Here is a 13,835-nt window from a genome sequence, read left to right on the forward strand (position 1 = left end):
GTAGATATATAATGTAAAAATGCCGTATAAAATGTATTATATGTGCCAAGTGTATCCAAGTCAGGCACTTATAATTTCAGTTCACACTGAAAATCTCATGCATATTTAACAAGAGCAGGAAATATATACCTAGGAATTTTTCATGGACATTGTTTAACTGATGGATCATTTCTCTTGGTTGACGAGAGCAGTGAGTGGTCTATATCAGCATGCAACCATTCCGGGTTTTGTAAAGAATTAGACAATGAATCTTCTGGTAGTGGGGCGGATGTTCCATAAAAAATGGTTCTTGCAAATTACTGATATCTGGTAAACTGTGGGAGTTTCCAATTACGTCTCATTTAAACAACAAGAAAAAGAAGAATACATTATGGATACAGACAGGGAAAATTCATCCTGAAGTACTGTACGTGCTTAGCAAAGTGTATGAAAGGGTAATTCCATCCACTGCTGAAGTGCAACCATTTCTGGGGAGAAAGACAGCAATTATTGAACAGTTCATAGCAACAGGGCAGTCGTGAAAGTGAACAATTACTTACTCAATTGGAGTTGCAGTGGGAATTGTAGGCTGAGTGCAGTTAGCTGATTTGGGGCTAATACTAATCGAGTACTGCCCTCATAGGTGACGTGAAACCTTAGTTTTGAGTTTCAATTCAGCAAAAATTTCACTCTGTGTTTAAATTGAGCTCTCCTTGGGAGTTTCCGCTTGACGTACCATCCCCACCTTGGGATGGTCTTGCAAATGGGAGTTCACGTTTATCTGGTCTACATTGCCTTTTCCGCGCCCAACCATTTGTCTGTTTGTTTTTAACTCAGCTACACGGAAACCCTGACAGATCCCAGCTACCGGGGGCAGATTCTCACAATGGTCAACCCCATTGTGGGCAATGGCGGGGCACCAGACACTGCGGCTGTGGATGAAATGGGCCTCAGCAAGTTTTTAGAGTCGGACGGAATCAAGGTAACGGCAGTCACAAAACCAGGACTGGACAAAGGAGCCCAGTGGAGAAATTTAGAAATACAAATCCCTGGTGTGAATGGGAGTGCCCTGATCTTTTCCAGGCTCCTCCCCTGGGCGGGGGGAAGCCAGATAGAATTTTCCAGAAAAACGTAGATGGTTGGTTTTTTTTTTCACCTTTCTTTCTGGTGCCTCAGATGGGATTTTGCCTCCCAGAGGCAAACCACCGTAGAAAGATCAGATCATGGCAAGAGAAAGACATCTGAGCACAGAGGCCATCTTTCCTGAAGAGGCTGGTGGGTCAACCTAGGTGACCTAATGCTCTCTTCTGGCCTTAAAAATCTGATTGTCCTCTAAGAGGGCCACTTGATCCAGCAGGGCCTGCATTCTTGCCAAGCCTCTGTCTTGGCTAGGAAAAGGAGGAGTACTTAGCAAGTGTGCTAGCCCTCCCGTGCTGAGTCAGCAGGGGTGTAAACGCTAGTGTAAACAAAGAGAGAGGTGTGTTAAAACGCGTCAGCTGCGCTTGGTTAATGCTTTCACTTTAGGGTGTCCTGTTCTGGCTGGGACAGCCCCTTTTTTAAGCCTGTCCTGGCCATCTTGCCTTTTTTTTGGCAAAAGTGGGCATTCTGCCAAGACAAAAAGTGGGGTGCGAAGGAACTTGTGTGTGGGAGGTTGAGGGGGGAAGGGTTTAACCCTTTGTAAGCCAGTGCAGGGCAAACACCCCGTCACAGAGCCAACACCACAACACGTGCTTTCCTCCATCGGCTCTCCTCTGTCGGGCAGTGCTGCAGTTGCCACCGCAAGGGGATGGGATTGTATGTGGGAGGAGAGGCAGTGTGTGCGATCACCAGCGGTGCTGGGCAGAGGGCAGGAGATGTTCTGTGCTATTATGACTGGACGGGAATTGATCTCACTATCTCCATTAAGATATGGGCTGCTAAGTGTGGGCCATTCTGCCTCTATGCACATGTGCAGGAGGCCCCCCCCCCCCCCCGGCCATCTCCCATGGGGTAGGGAATGGGGTTTGCCTGGTTTCCTGTCAAAACAAAACAGATTTTCTTCTCTCTGCTTGGCAGGTCTCGGGGTTGCTGGTGCTGGAATACAGCAACGACTACAGTCACTGGCGGGCCGTCAAGACACTAGGGCAGTGGCTGCAAGAAGAAAAGGTGAGAGACCTCTGGGCAGCCAGAGCAGATACGCGACGTGGAATATCTGTTCTGAGGAAACTTAGGGGATCCCTTGAGCCCCATCATGGAAAGCAGGAGAGAGGGACTCTGGTTCCCAGTGAGCTACGGCTCCTCTCCCCAGAGCTTTGGTTTATGCTGGCCAAACCCCTACTCTCTTTAGTTTGCAGGGGGCTTCTTCTGGGTTCCCTGCTTCTGAGGCAGTGGGGAGTCACAGACGAGACTAGCTAGGGAAAAGACGTAGGAAGTGGGGATTATGTGATCCTTTGTTTTTTCATGTTAGGTTAACTTTATCCTCATCCTCGTCCTGCTATTGCTCTCCCCTGTTCCAGACTACTCCAGGTGCAGACAAGAGTCAGAGACTGCTCCCCCCAGTATAAATTGGGAGGAAGTGAATTGAAGTTAATGGAGTCCCACTGGGGGAGGGGCAAGTCCATGGCTTGTCAGTGGAGCTATATCAGTTTACATCCACTTAGGACCCAGCCCCCTGGTCTTAGGCAAAAGTGGGGCTCCCAGACTACAGACAAATGCATGTGCCACATGAGTATTTCATTGAGAGGGACCTGCTGCTCAGCCCGCATCTGGATATTTTGGGGCACCCTGCCATTTCTGAGGGGACGTGGGAAGGGGAAGGGATGCACAAAGGAGAGAACTGGAAAGAGACGGAGAGGTGTGTCCTGGGACTGTGTCTCTCTGTCCAGCAAGGGGCTCTGTCTGTCATTTCCCCCGGCTCTTCTCTGACAGGGTTCTCTCGTGTGTTTCCTCCAGGTGCCTGCTCTGTGTGGGATCGATACAAGGATGCTGACTAAAATAATTCGGGGCAAGGTACGATTCCCTCTCCCTGGTTCCAAATACATTCAGCCCAGCCTCTGCTTTCCCCAGTGGCCGAGAGACCCGCCGACAGCCATGGGGACATGTGACTCACACTGCCCCCAGGCCTTGCTCTGTAAAGGAGTGCCTGACAGCCAGAGCGCTGCTCCGGATGAGAGTCTGCCGTCGGCACCCCCAAGGGACTGCAGTGGCCCATAGCGAAGGCAGAACAGAAAGTCCCTCACTATCCTTGAGTCCTTCTTCTCCTCACTTCCCACTCAGGACAAGCTGTGCTGTGTAGGTGGTTTTGCTACTTCCTGAAAGCCCCCCAGACCAGCAGGTGTATAAGCGTGTTGAGGGTATGCAGAGTCGGGCCGAAACACAGCTAGAGGGAGAACTTGATGAGACGCCTATCAGAGCCCCCAAAGAAGGAGCCAGCTCTAATCTAAGCAGCTGCACTGCACAGGGCTAATTTCTAGATCAGGCTAACTATATCTTCTTTGGACAAAGCCATTTTTATGGCCATTATTCCTGTCTGGTCTCCTGGAACTGACCCTTGAAGGACATGTGCAATATTATGCTAGTGGAAGGAGGTTAATGGTGAGGTACATTTCACACTGGGGTAAAACAATTATCAAATCCATTTTGAATAAAAATCATTGCGCCACAGGCTTTTCTGCTGTAATTAGTTATCTGAAGCTGCTGCTGTCTGGTTTCTTTTTCTGTTAGATGTTCGGGTTGCATGCTATAGTTCCAACCTGCAGTCCCTCGGCCCAGCAGTGCATGACTTGCCTAGTATAGTATTTGCACTTAAGAATACTAAAAGAAATGCCTGGCTTTGTAGATAGAAGTCAAGGCTGTTTAATGTTGTATGTTTGTAAATGGAAATACATTTTCCACTTCCTTGATACGTATCCCTTAATGGATCAGTGCCCCTTTCATCCATGGTAAATATGCTTTCAATAACCATTTGCTTAGCGTGCACCGTAGGGTAGTAATGAACATTATGTTGGACTCCAAGAGATATTGGCTTATGGTTTTTAAAAAATGCATAATGTCGCCTTTTTCCTCACTAATCTCAGTCAGGTTGAAAAACTAGCTTAATATTTCACTCGGTGTATGTTTATCAATGGGATATGAGAAGAGGTTTCAGCATGATAAATGCATAAGTGAACAGCGATGCTGTAAATTGGATTGTAAAAGTAAACACGGGGCACCGTTTCATTAAGTAATCCAGTGTCAAGATAAGACACTGTGTGTGTGTGTGTGTGTGCGCGCGCGCGCACGCACAGGGGAGGTAGGTTGTAATCAGCTTTTCTGAGGTTGCAAGGCAGTGCTTAGCCATTTTCAGTGCTCCCAAGTGGTTGGTTTCTTGAAGGTCACACAGGCCCTTTTGAATGTTTGCCTGACGTAAACTTAACCACAGCAGCAAATGTGACGAGAGAAGTCGCCTCAAAGTTCCAGAAAGAGGGAAAATGACCGAAGTGCTTGTTAATGGCACTTCCTGTGAAATGGAGACATGTGAGACAGACTCTGCCATGTCAGTTCATACTGCAGCTGTTCCAGTCCCGCGGTGGCTACATGTGGTGTCCAGTTCTAGGTGGTAAGCGTAAAGGAAGCAGCTTCTAGCCCTTCCGGTGACTACCGCTATAATTAACCCACAGTTTACACACACAGGTGTCCAAAAGATTGGGGTTCCAACTTCTCCTAAGAATAGGGAAATAACTGCAAGAGCTCAGCCTAGTGTGTGGCCTAGCTCAGGTCCTGCTGGGCACACAAGTATCTTTGAAGCATGCATATAGTCCTATTGCGCACATTAGTGTAGGGATGCAGAAGGTAAAGGTGCCAGGAGTTTGAGGGAGGAATATAACACCCCCTCTCCACTCCCTTTGATTTCCTCCTCCCATTGTGGAAGGGCCAGCCATGCCTCCGCTGAGAAGAGGGGCTGCACTCTCTGGCTATGTCTACACTGTACAGAAGATCAACACTGCCGCAGTCAATCTTCCAGGGTTTGATTTAGCAGGACTAGTATAGACCCGCTAAATTGAACTCAGAGAGCACCCCCATGGGCACCGGTAGTCCTGCTCCTCATGAGGAGTAAGGGAAGCCAATGGCAAATGCTCCAGTCGACCTCCTGCTGCGTGGACAGTGTGGAAACGCGATTTAAGATATGTCGTTGTGTATCCTGAGTCGACCTTCCACTGTAGTGTAGACCCGGCCTCTGTGCCTGACCTCCAAACTCCAAAAATAGCTGCTGGCTTTGGGAGTGCTCCTAGGCCCACAAGCCTGCTGTCTTGGGAGCTCAATTCTGATCTCCCCTGCATAGCTATCCACTTTGCTACCACTAGCCAGCTGACCCAGCCCCATATCCATGGATTTTATTGCTTGTTTTGCCGCCTCAAATATATAGGGTGGTTAAACCGCTTTTGATGATGGCAAAGTCTAAGAAACGTTTGAAGGTGCCTAAAGCAGTGGTAGAAGTGTTGAAGTAAAGTCTTGGAGCAGCTGTTCTATCCCCCACAGAGTTTTTGTTTCTCAGCACCTGCACCACTGTTCACAACTTCTGCTTTGCTCACACATCTATTGCTTTATTTCCACAGGGCACCGTCCTGGGGAAGATTGAGTTTGAAGGCCAACCTGTGGAGTTTGTAGATCCAAATAAGCAGAACCTGATCGCAGACGTTTCAACCAAGGTGAGCGTACTCACCTTTAGAGGGCTGTACTCTTGAGTAATAAACTCCTCCGCATTTGGCCTAGAGAGTGGCCTTTCCCCTTAGTGAACATTGTGTGTTTATCAGTAAGTCATTGTCACTTGACTGCAATCTGGGAAGGGGGTGGGGGGTGATTTTCACACCATGAAAATCATAGAGCATTAGAACTGGAAGAAACCTTCAGAGGTCATCAAGTCCAGTCCCCTGCCCACATGGCAGGACCATCCCTTGAAAGGTCTAACTTCCTCTTTAAAAATCTCCAGTGATGCATATTCTACAACTTGCGTAGAAGAATTTTAAGCTGGTGGAAAATGTGGTTTCCCTTAAAGGAATGGCAGTGAAAAGATGGAAATCCCAGAAAAGCCACAGCCCTGTTTGATCCCTCTGTTCCAGCACAGTCTGGTTATAGTAGTCAGCCTTTTTGTACTGGGCAGGGATGGTGTAGGTATTACCCAGAGCTACATGCTACTGCCCCAGGTAGTGTATAGACCCTAAGTGAACACAGATTGTAACCTTCTCAGGAGAGTCTGCAAACCATGTTCCAGTCTAGCAAGGTTAGACTGTTAAACCAGCACAGGCAGGCGTTGATGTCATGCCCACACTACACATTTTAAGTGTGTCGTAAGCAATGGTTTTGTAAGGGGTCTCTTGACTCTGATGTAGCTGTCGTGCAGGCAGAGCCAGAATTATAACCACTTGAAAATGCACAGCCGTGAAAGAGTGTAAGGGGGTCGGCACCCACCTCACGTGACCGTCCCTGTTTGCCAAGGGCGGGGGGGGGGTCCTGCATTCCCTCACTTTTAAAAAGCCTTGGGGCTACTCTGCCCTCCGGCTGAGTCTCACTCTTTTGTGCGACCACAGCCCGCTTCTGGAGTATGCCTCTAACAGGTGCCCTCGGCTGAGTGTCTCTCCATTCTCTGAACAAGGGAGGTGCCTCCAGGACTTCCCCTCCTGGAGACAATGTCCTAGACAGCTCCCTACTCTGAGTGGTCCTTGGTTCTGCCAGACAGCCCCCTGGACCTTGTGCCTTCCAGGTCTGGGCTACAACTGAGCTACCGCTAGTCCTGCAACTTCTTATCTAGTCCCTCCTGACTTCTCCATAGCCACTCTAGCCTCCTGGAGGACTTCTCTATGGTCTTTTTAGCCTTAGAGCCTAGCCCCATTACAAAGGGAAGCAGTCAGTGGCAAAGGGAGGGAGTGGGAATTTGAGGTTTGACACCACAGGAAATCATTTGCTTTGCATATTATTATACGTGCCATGCATTATTGTATATGTCTGGATCCCGGATTGTAGGGGTACATACTGGGTGCACAGAAGGGATGTGAGTATAGGGAGCGTGGGTGCTGGGCTGGCCAGTGAAGAGGGGGTGATCCCCACCCCCCCGCAGGCAGATCAGGTGGAACTTACATGGGGCCTGGCTCTTGGAAGAGGCAGTGGCCTGGCTAGCTGGGCTACTCTGCTCCCCGCTAGGCAGGAGTCGCCAATCCACAGCCATTCAGGCATTCACACAGGCGAGGGTGAGGCTAGTTGCTAATTCGGTCTGTGCCCCTGGTGGCAGGGAGGAAGGCTGATAAGCCAACGCTCTCTTGCATTTCTGGAGAGCCCTTCATTGTGGCAAACAGTGACAGGTTAAAGCACGTTTCTTTTCGATTCCCTCCTGAAAATGGGCGAGTCCCTCCGATCAGGTACTGGATACTTTCCCACCAACCATGTGGGCTGTTCTGGACACAGAACTTGACTGTAAGTGTCCATCCGCTGAGCCAAACAGCATAATAAAGCCCCTCTCTGTTATTCCTTCCTTTTGACTCTCTTGGTAGCGGCAGAATTACTATGAAGCTACTGCAAATGCCATCCATAAAAGAGAGATAAAAAGATGAACAGAGCTTCTGTGGTCTCATTATGTTTATAACTTATTTTTATAGGCTTAAAAAGCAACTTCACAAATAAAGTTGACAATTAGCTAAGCTTTTCAATGGTGGTAATTACTGGACATGATCATCTGTCTGCTAGCAAGCAGCTATTTTCATGTAAATCAGAGTGCAGGGAGACCAGGACTTTTCTTATCAGGGGTACATTAGGAGGGATTTTTTTTTCTTTTAATGCTAGTATGATAGATTCTGTTTACTGAATGTGTTTATGAAGGCCGGTCTTGTAGATTTTGGCTGGGTGTTACAGGGAGTTTCTGCAGAGTTTATTGTGCTCTTAATTTGAATGTGTTATAGTCAGATACCCAGAGCAGATGAACTGCTTAACAATTTGAGAAGGTCAAGTCGATTATGTACACAAGAATCTAATAAAGATAGAGTCAGATCATTAATGCTGCATGGTTATGGTACCTGCAAGCCACAAATCCAGCCTCAAAACCAAAGGGGTTGGGGGTTTATTAGAGACCTGCGTGACAGATTGGTCTGAATTGCAAAGATCAAATCTGGATCTAGATTTGTATTTCTGAAAGATTTAGCTCAGAGGAGTGCTTTTGGTTCAGGCCCAATTCTAGTCAAAATAAGTGAGAGCAGCTTTTCCCTGTAATTAATTGTATTGGGATTGGAATACCGAAGAAAGTCCTTGTCAGTGAAGCGTTTGCATCATGAATGTTGCATAGATCCCTTCATAGATGAGCTGCAAGGAGCCCATTTAAAAATGGGGCGGAGAGAAGTGCTTAAGGGAGTTTGGTGCCCAGTGCTCATCGACTTTAAATATGAGTTTGGTACCTAACTACAATAGGCACTTTACAAAGTCCCTGCCTATGTTATTAACTTGTTGGAACAAGCATATCCAACAATGTCTGTTTATGCAGAAGAGCTGCAAAACCAAACCCAAAATTGCTGCTTTCATAAACATGGTTCTGCAGTTTAAGCTAAATTAAATCACTATTTGATTATAAGATAACGTACCAAAGATACACTATGATTGTGACAGACAGATAACCCCTTTGCGAACCAGAACACAGGCATTACAAATAGCATTAGAAACAGAGAAGAGGGGGAGGAGCTAGATCTACCATCACTCTTCAGAATGAAGGAAATGGATTGTGGGGTATGTTCCCTGCAGATTGTGTGACATATAAATTGACTGACACTTCTTAACAGAGCATCTCTATTCAATGCTGTAGAGGAAGGCCAATCTCTATGGCCATGTCTACACTAGAAAATTATTTCGACTTTACTAAATTCGACTTATGGACTCCCGATTTAACGAATTCGAACTTGCATGTCCTCACTATAGGGAAGCATCGAAATTAGTTTGAGGCAGGTTCTGTTAATGTGGACACGCTACCTCAGACTCAGAGCCCCAGGAAGCCCTCTGGGGAGCTGCGGGGGGCCACCCGGAGGCCAATTAGTTTGAGTTAGTGGCACCGGAGTGTCCACACTAATGTTATTTTGGACTTGTAACTGTGGAATTACTGTTACTCCTCGTGAAAAGCAGGACTACAGAGTTTGAATTCCACAGCCCGTTATTCCACATTAATGGGCTCGGTAGTGTGGACACGCCTCTTACAAAGTTGAACTTGGGGGGGTTATTTCGGGCTAAAGTCTTAGTGTAGACCAGGGCTACCTGTCTTACTATCCTGTAATGGTCACTCCATTAGGGGAATTCCTTCTTTATTGTAGACTGAGAGCATGTCTAAACTACATCCCTCTTTCGAAAGAGGGTTGTAGTCTAGACATGGCCATAGAAATCAGTTGCACACCATGCTGATGAGCAGAACTGCCATATAGAAGGATGGGCTGGCTATTACTTCCATGGTGGATGCCTTCCACTTATCAGAAGAACATGCTAAAAAGGATAACATGAAGAAAGGGGTTAAATGACAGCAGATGGAAAAGGGCCTTACAGGGAAGAAGTTGGAAAGTATGTAGAAGCACCATCATCATCTAAACATGGGTCACTCGTGGTGGTGTTCTGGATGGACTATTGCAGGGGCAGGGAAACTTTTTTGGGTTGGGGGCCACAGAACCACAGAAAAATCAGTGGGGGGCCACACACAAGTGAGAAGCAAAGTGAGAAGCCCCAGACAGAGTAGCAGAAAGACACTCCCCATATTTCCCTCACACACCAGAGCCTAAGGGGGCCCAAGTGGATAGATTTTGTGTGCTCCAGCCTTGTGGGTGGGTGACAGGGGCCTGGGGTGCCAGCACAGTCTCTCCAATGCTGAGCCTCAGCAGCCAGATCCAGGCAAGTCAGGGGCCGCATCCGGCCCTCAGTTCTGAGGTTCCCCACCCCCGGACTATTGGTTTGTACTGGGACAGCATTGAATAGTTTCTGTACTGTGTAGCTGTAGTATATAGTCACTCATTCTGTTACATCCCAGCCTTATTGCCAGTAGAGAATCAAACTGACATTGTAAGCAAAATGAGCTGGATTCCGAGCAGGTGTAAACTGGTCTTGGTTTATTAAAGTCAGTGGAGTGACTCCAGTTCACAATATCTGAGAACCCGGCCCAAGATAGCTGTCATTGTCTCTCTCTAGTTGTTGAGATTTCAGGCACCACTTTCTGATAACAAGGCAAAACACAGACAAGTTAGTCATTATCTATGGGAAACAAGAAGTTTCTTAGGGATCATGGTTATGACTGTCATGAACCATATAAAAGGCATTATACCAGTTTCTGACTTTCATAAAACAAATTAACCTCTGTGGCATTTCCTGAGTTTTCCTTATGAATTGACCGGTACGTGAGAGTCACTTCCTGGCCGCGAACAATCAATCTGCTCCTAACCTGTGTGCAAAACACCCTCACTGTGTTTTGATTTGTCACTTTAGGGTAATGTCTTTTTTCCAAACCTGTCAATAGGAAGTCAAGGTGTATGGCAAAGGGAACCCAATTAAAATTGTAGCGGTGGACTGTGGGCTAAAGAACAATGCTATCCGTTTGCTAGTAAAGGTAAGTCAGTGTTTCGTATCTCTCTCCTCCATGGTGCTTCTTGTGCAGCATTGCTTTAGTGCAAGACTGGTGGATTGTTTAGCTGTGTCTGTTTCAGCCTTTCATTCTCACGGAACCCTCTCTTTGAAAAATGGATAGGTATTGATCCTTCCCACAGTCCTCTACCTGGACGTTTTCATTTCATTTCAGTACAAATGCAACCCGATAAAGGCTTCATTCTTGTCAGATGGTGCCCCTAGAATGTGTCATTCTTTGAACTTTATAGATGGTCTCTAAGGGTATGTCTACACAGCACCCTTAGCTCGAAATAAGCTACGCAATTTGCATTTTGAGTGCATTTCAAAATAGCTTGTTTGGTAATTTGGTGCTGTCTGCACAGCACCAAATTTCAAGATAACTTGCTATTCTGAAATGCCCCTTAACCCTCATGATACAGGGTTACCGGGACGTCGGAATAAGCTGCCCATTATTTTGAAATAACGGGCAGCTTCAATAGACGCAGAATAGCTATTTTGGGATATTTCCAGTATCCAAAAATAGCTCTGCAGTGTAGACGTACCCTAAGGTGAAGAATAGCCATGAGGCAACCACTGCATGTCAATCCTGTGAGAAGGGCTATTGGCAGGAGACTGAGATGGTTTGATTGAGGAATTCACATCTGAGCTTAGGAGACTGTAAGGGATTCCTTATTATTTGCCTAAAAGCAACCAAGAACGACTCAGCCCTGCATTGCAAAAAATGACTTGAAGCAGAAAGCTCAGCACAAATGGATTTTTTTCTTGCACAACTTTGTTATAATTGATTAGCTCTTTGTCTTGTTTCTCAATAGAAAGAACTAACACGGTGACCATCCATTCTCGATGGTCACCTGGGTTTCCTTATGTCCAAAATTATTCTCTGCTAATGCAAACATTAAAACCGTAATGGCAAGCATGCTGTGTGCTGCATAATGCAACTGGTTTTGGTTGCAGCTTGTACCTACCATTTGACAGGCTCATGAACTGTTTTCCCCATTTTAAATGATTGGGCCAAAGAAAACTATTAGAACTTCACAGAGGGTGTAGCAAGAGGATGGCGAAGCTAAAGAGAGAAGAGGGGGAGCAGTTCCAATGGAAAAGGGTTAGACAGTGTGGCACTGGGGAAAGTTGGCCCAGCAAAAGTCATTTAGTGCCCAAGTTGAGTTAAGTTTGCAAAAGAGTTGCCTGAGAAGCAGACATCAGAGATCAAATTGTAACATGCCCTTGCAGTGTTTTCTGTGGATGACACACACAACCTATGTTGGGTCTAGAAGAAGTCACTTGAACGAGTATGTAGGGAAGGAGTGTTGCTGAACAGTTAAAGCAGAAAACTGTGAGGTAAGATTCCTGGGTTTTATTCCTGGGATTGCTGCTTGCACACTGGGTAACCCCGGGCAAGTAACTTTGACTCCAATTCAGCAAAACCCTAAACATGTGTTTCACTTGGAGCTCCAGTGTAGGCCCATTGCCTGGGAGCCAAGAGAAGTCATTGGCATTATTGGTAGGCTTAGCAACATACGGGCTTGCTAAACACGATCCTTAATGACATTTAGATACTTAACTCCCATGGAATCCAATGGGACTTAAGCAGCTAAAAACTTTCTGCACCCAAGTTAATTAGGCTTGCAAGGGTGAGATTTTTATCAGTGATGTCGGTAAACATCGATTTCACTAAAAGTGCACAAACCGGTGAAAATATTTCTGGAGAGAACAGTTGGAAGAGATGATATTACAGGCAAAGGAAGAGAACTGCAGCTTGAGAACTTCTTAGGGTTTGGCTTTGAGGATATTTGCTTTTTGTATGTTGTTGTGGTGTTGACCACTGGTGTTTTCATGGTTTCTAAACTTTTAACCATCTCAGCATCTCCTATGTCATTAAATAATTGTCGGATCTCCCCCACGGCCTCACCCACAATTAACTCCAGCAAATGTGGAACTTTCAATTGAAAAAAAAAAGTTTACTAATGAACATCAGTGATGAAAAATGCTGAACTTCTCAAAGACTCTCCCTAGCGGATCCGCATCTAGCCCATCCCCTTTCAGTAAAATGCTAGGAGCCGGTCCTTTTAGGGTGACAGATTTCATGGCTTATTCATGCTGTCACTGTAAAGTCTTTGAAGTCACCTCAAACAGCCCAGTGAGAGCTGTGAAGCCCCAGGTGGTGACGGGCTTGTTACGTTGTTAAGTACATCCCTAAAGCTAGAGATTTACCAGAGAGTTGACATATTGGCCTGCAGAAAAGTTGGCTTTGGGGGAATACGTCTGCTGGGCCCTCAGTGAACTAGAAGAGGCTCAGGTGATTTGCAGCATTTTCTTCCTTCTTTCTCTGCCAGCGAGGCGCAGAGGTGCATTTGGTGCCATGGAATCACGATTTCACCAAGATGGAGTACGATGGGCTGTTTCTTTCCGGTGGCCCTGGGGACCCGATGAAGGCAGGGGAGCTGATTCGGAATCTCAAGAAGGTACTGTGGGCGCACGGGGGTCGCTTGCGGGCAATGGTTCCTTTAGGAGGACGTCTTCTTTTTTGGGCAGATGGTGTGTTTGGAAAATGCAAGCTCGTGGCGCTAACGAGTCATGTGCCCAAGTTCACCCTGATCATTTTGCTAGTAGGACAGATCCCTGGCCTGTGTCCAGTTAGACTGTTAACTTTGGGCCAAGCAGTTTGGGTAAAGGCGGGATCGTAAAGGAGGGCATTGTGACCTGGGGCAGGAGACTGGGGTGCAAGGTCCGGGAGGAGTATGGGTGCAGGAGCAGGGATGCAGAGGGTCTGGATTACATGGGGTAGCAGTGCAGTAGGGGGGCAGAGGGTTGGGGGAAGGGAGGGATTGGGGTTCCACAGACTGGATCTGGCCATCCTGACTCATGGCTGTGGGAACTGGCTTCCCTTTGGAGCAAAGGAGAGATGGATTCACACCTGCACAGGCTGTAGAAAGATCACAGAGCGGCTATTCGGCTTTTGTTGCCTCTGCCCTGAGACTGTAGCTGCTTCTGAGGTTGCTTCTCAGAGAGCCGTCTTGGCCGGCCTGGGGAGCCGTGTGTCCGCCATCCTAGGGTGTAAGGCCAATCTGAGCAGATGGAGATTCCTTCCTGACCTCACATATTGCAATGAACTAGACTTGTTCTCCCATCAGCCCTACCCCTCCCCATGAGACTGCCCATAAGACTCTTACAGGAGCTGGGCTATGTGCCAAACACAGCCACGGATGGAGTGGTCTCCCGCCATCTTTCCCCAGCAGAATGACACCAGATCCACCACGTGGACTGGCCTT

General features: G+C 47.1%; 1 protein-coding gene across 1 annotated transcript in view; it reads left to right on the top strand.

Annotated features, from left to right (window-relative positions):
* CPS1 (carbamoyl-phosphate synthase 1) overlaps positions 1 to 13,835 on the top strand; it is a 283,263-nt gene that overhangs the window by 174,417 nt on the left and 95,011 nt on the right. The window contains exons 4-9 of the mRNA XM_075933931.1: positions 817 to 961; positions 2,035 to 2,124; positions 2,911 to 2,967; positions 5,553 to 5,645; positions 10,460 to 10,549; positions 12,900 to 13,028. Of these exons, the coding sequence (XP_075790046.1) occupies positions 817 to 961; positions 2,035 to 2,124; positions 2,911 to 2,967; positions 5,553 to 5,645; positions 10,460 to 10,549; positions 12,900 to 13,028 (604 nt within the window). The remainder of the gene's footprint in view (positions 1 to 816; positions 962 to 2,034; positions 2,125 to 2,910; positions 2,968 to 5,552; positions 5,646 to 10,459; positions 10,550 to 12,899; positions 13,029 to 13,835) is intronic.

The sequence above is a fragment of the Pelodiscus sinensis genome, chromosome 7 (assembly GCF_049634645.1).
Source record: "Pelodiscus sinensis isolate JC-2024 chromosome 7, ASM4963464v1, whole genome shotgun sequence".
NCBI lineage: Eukaryota > Metazoa > Chordata > Testudines > Trionychidae > Pelodiscus > Pelodiscus sinensis.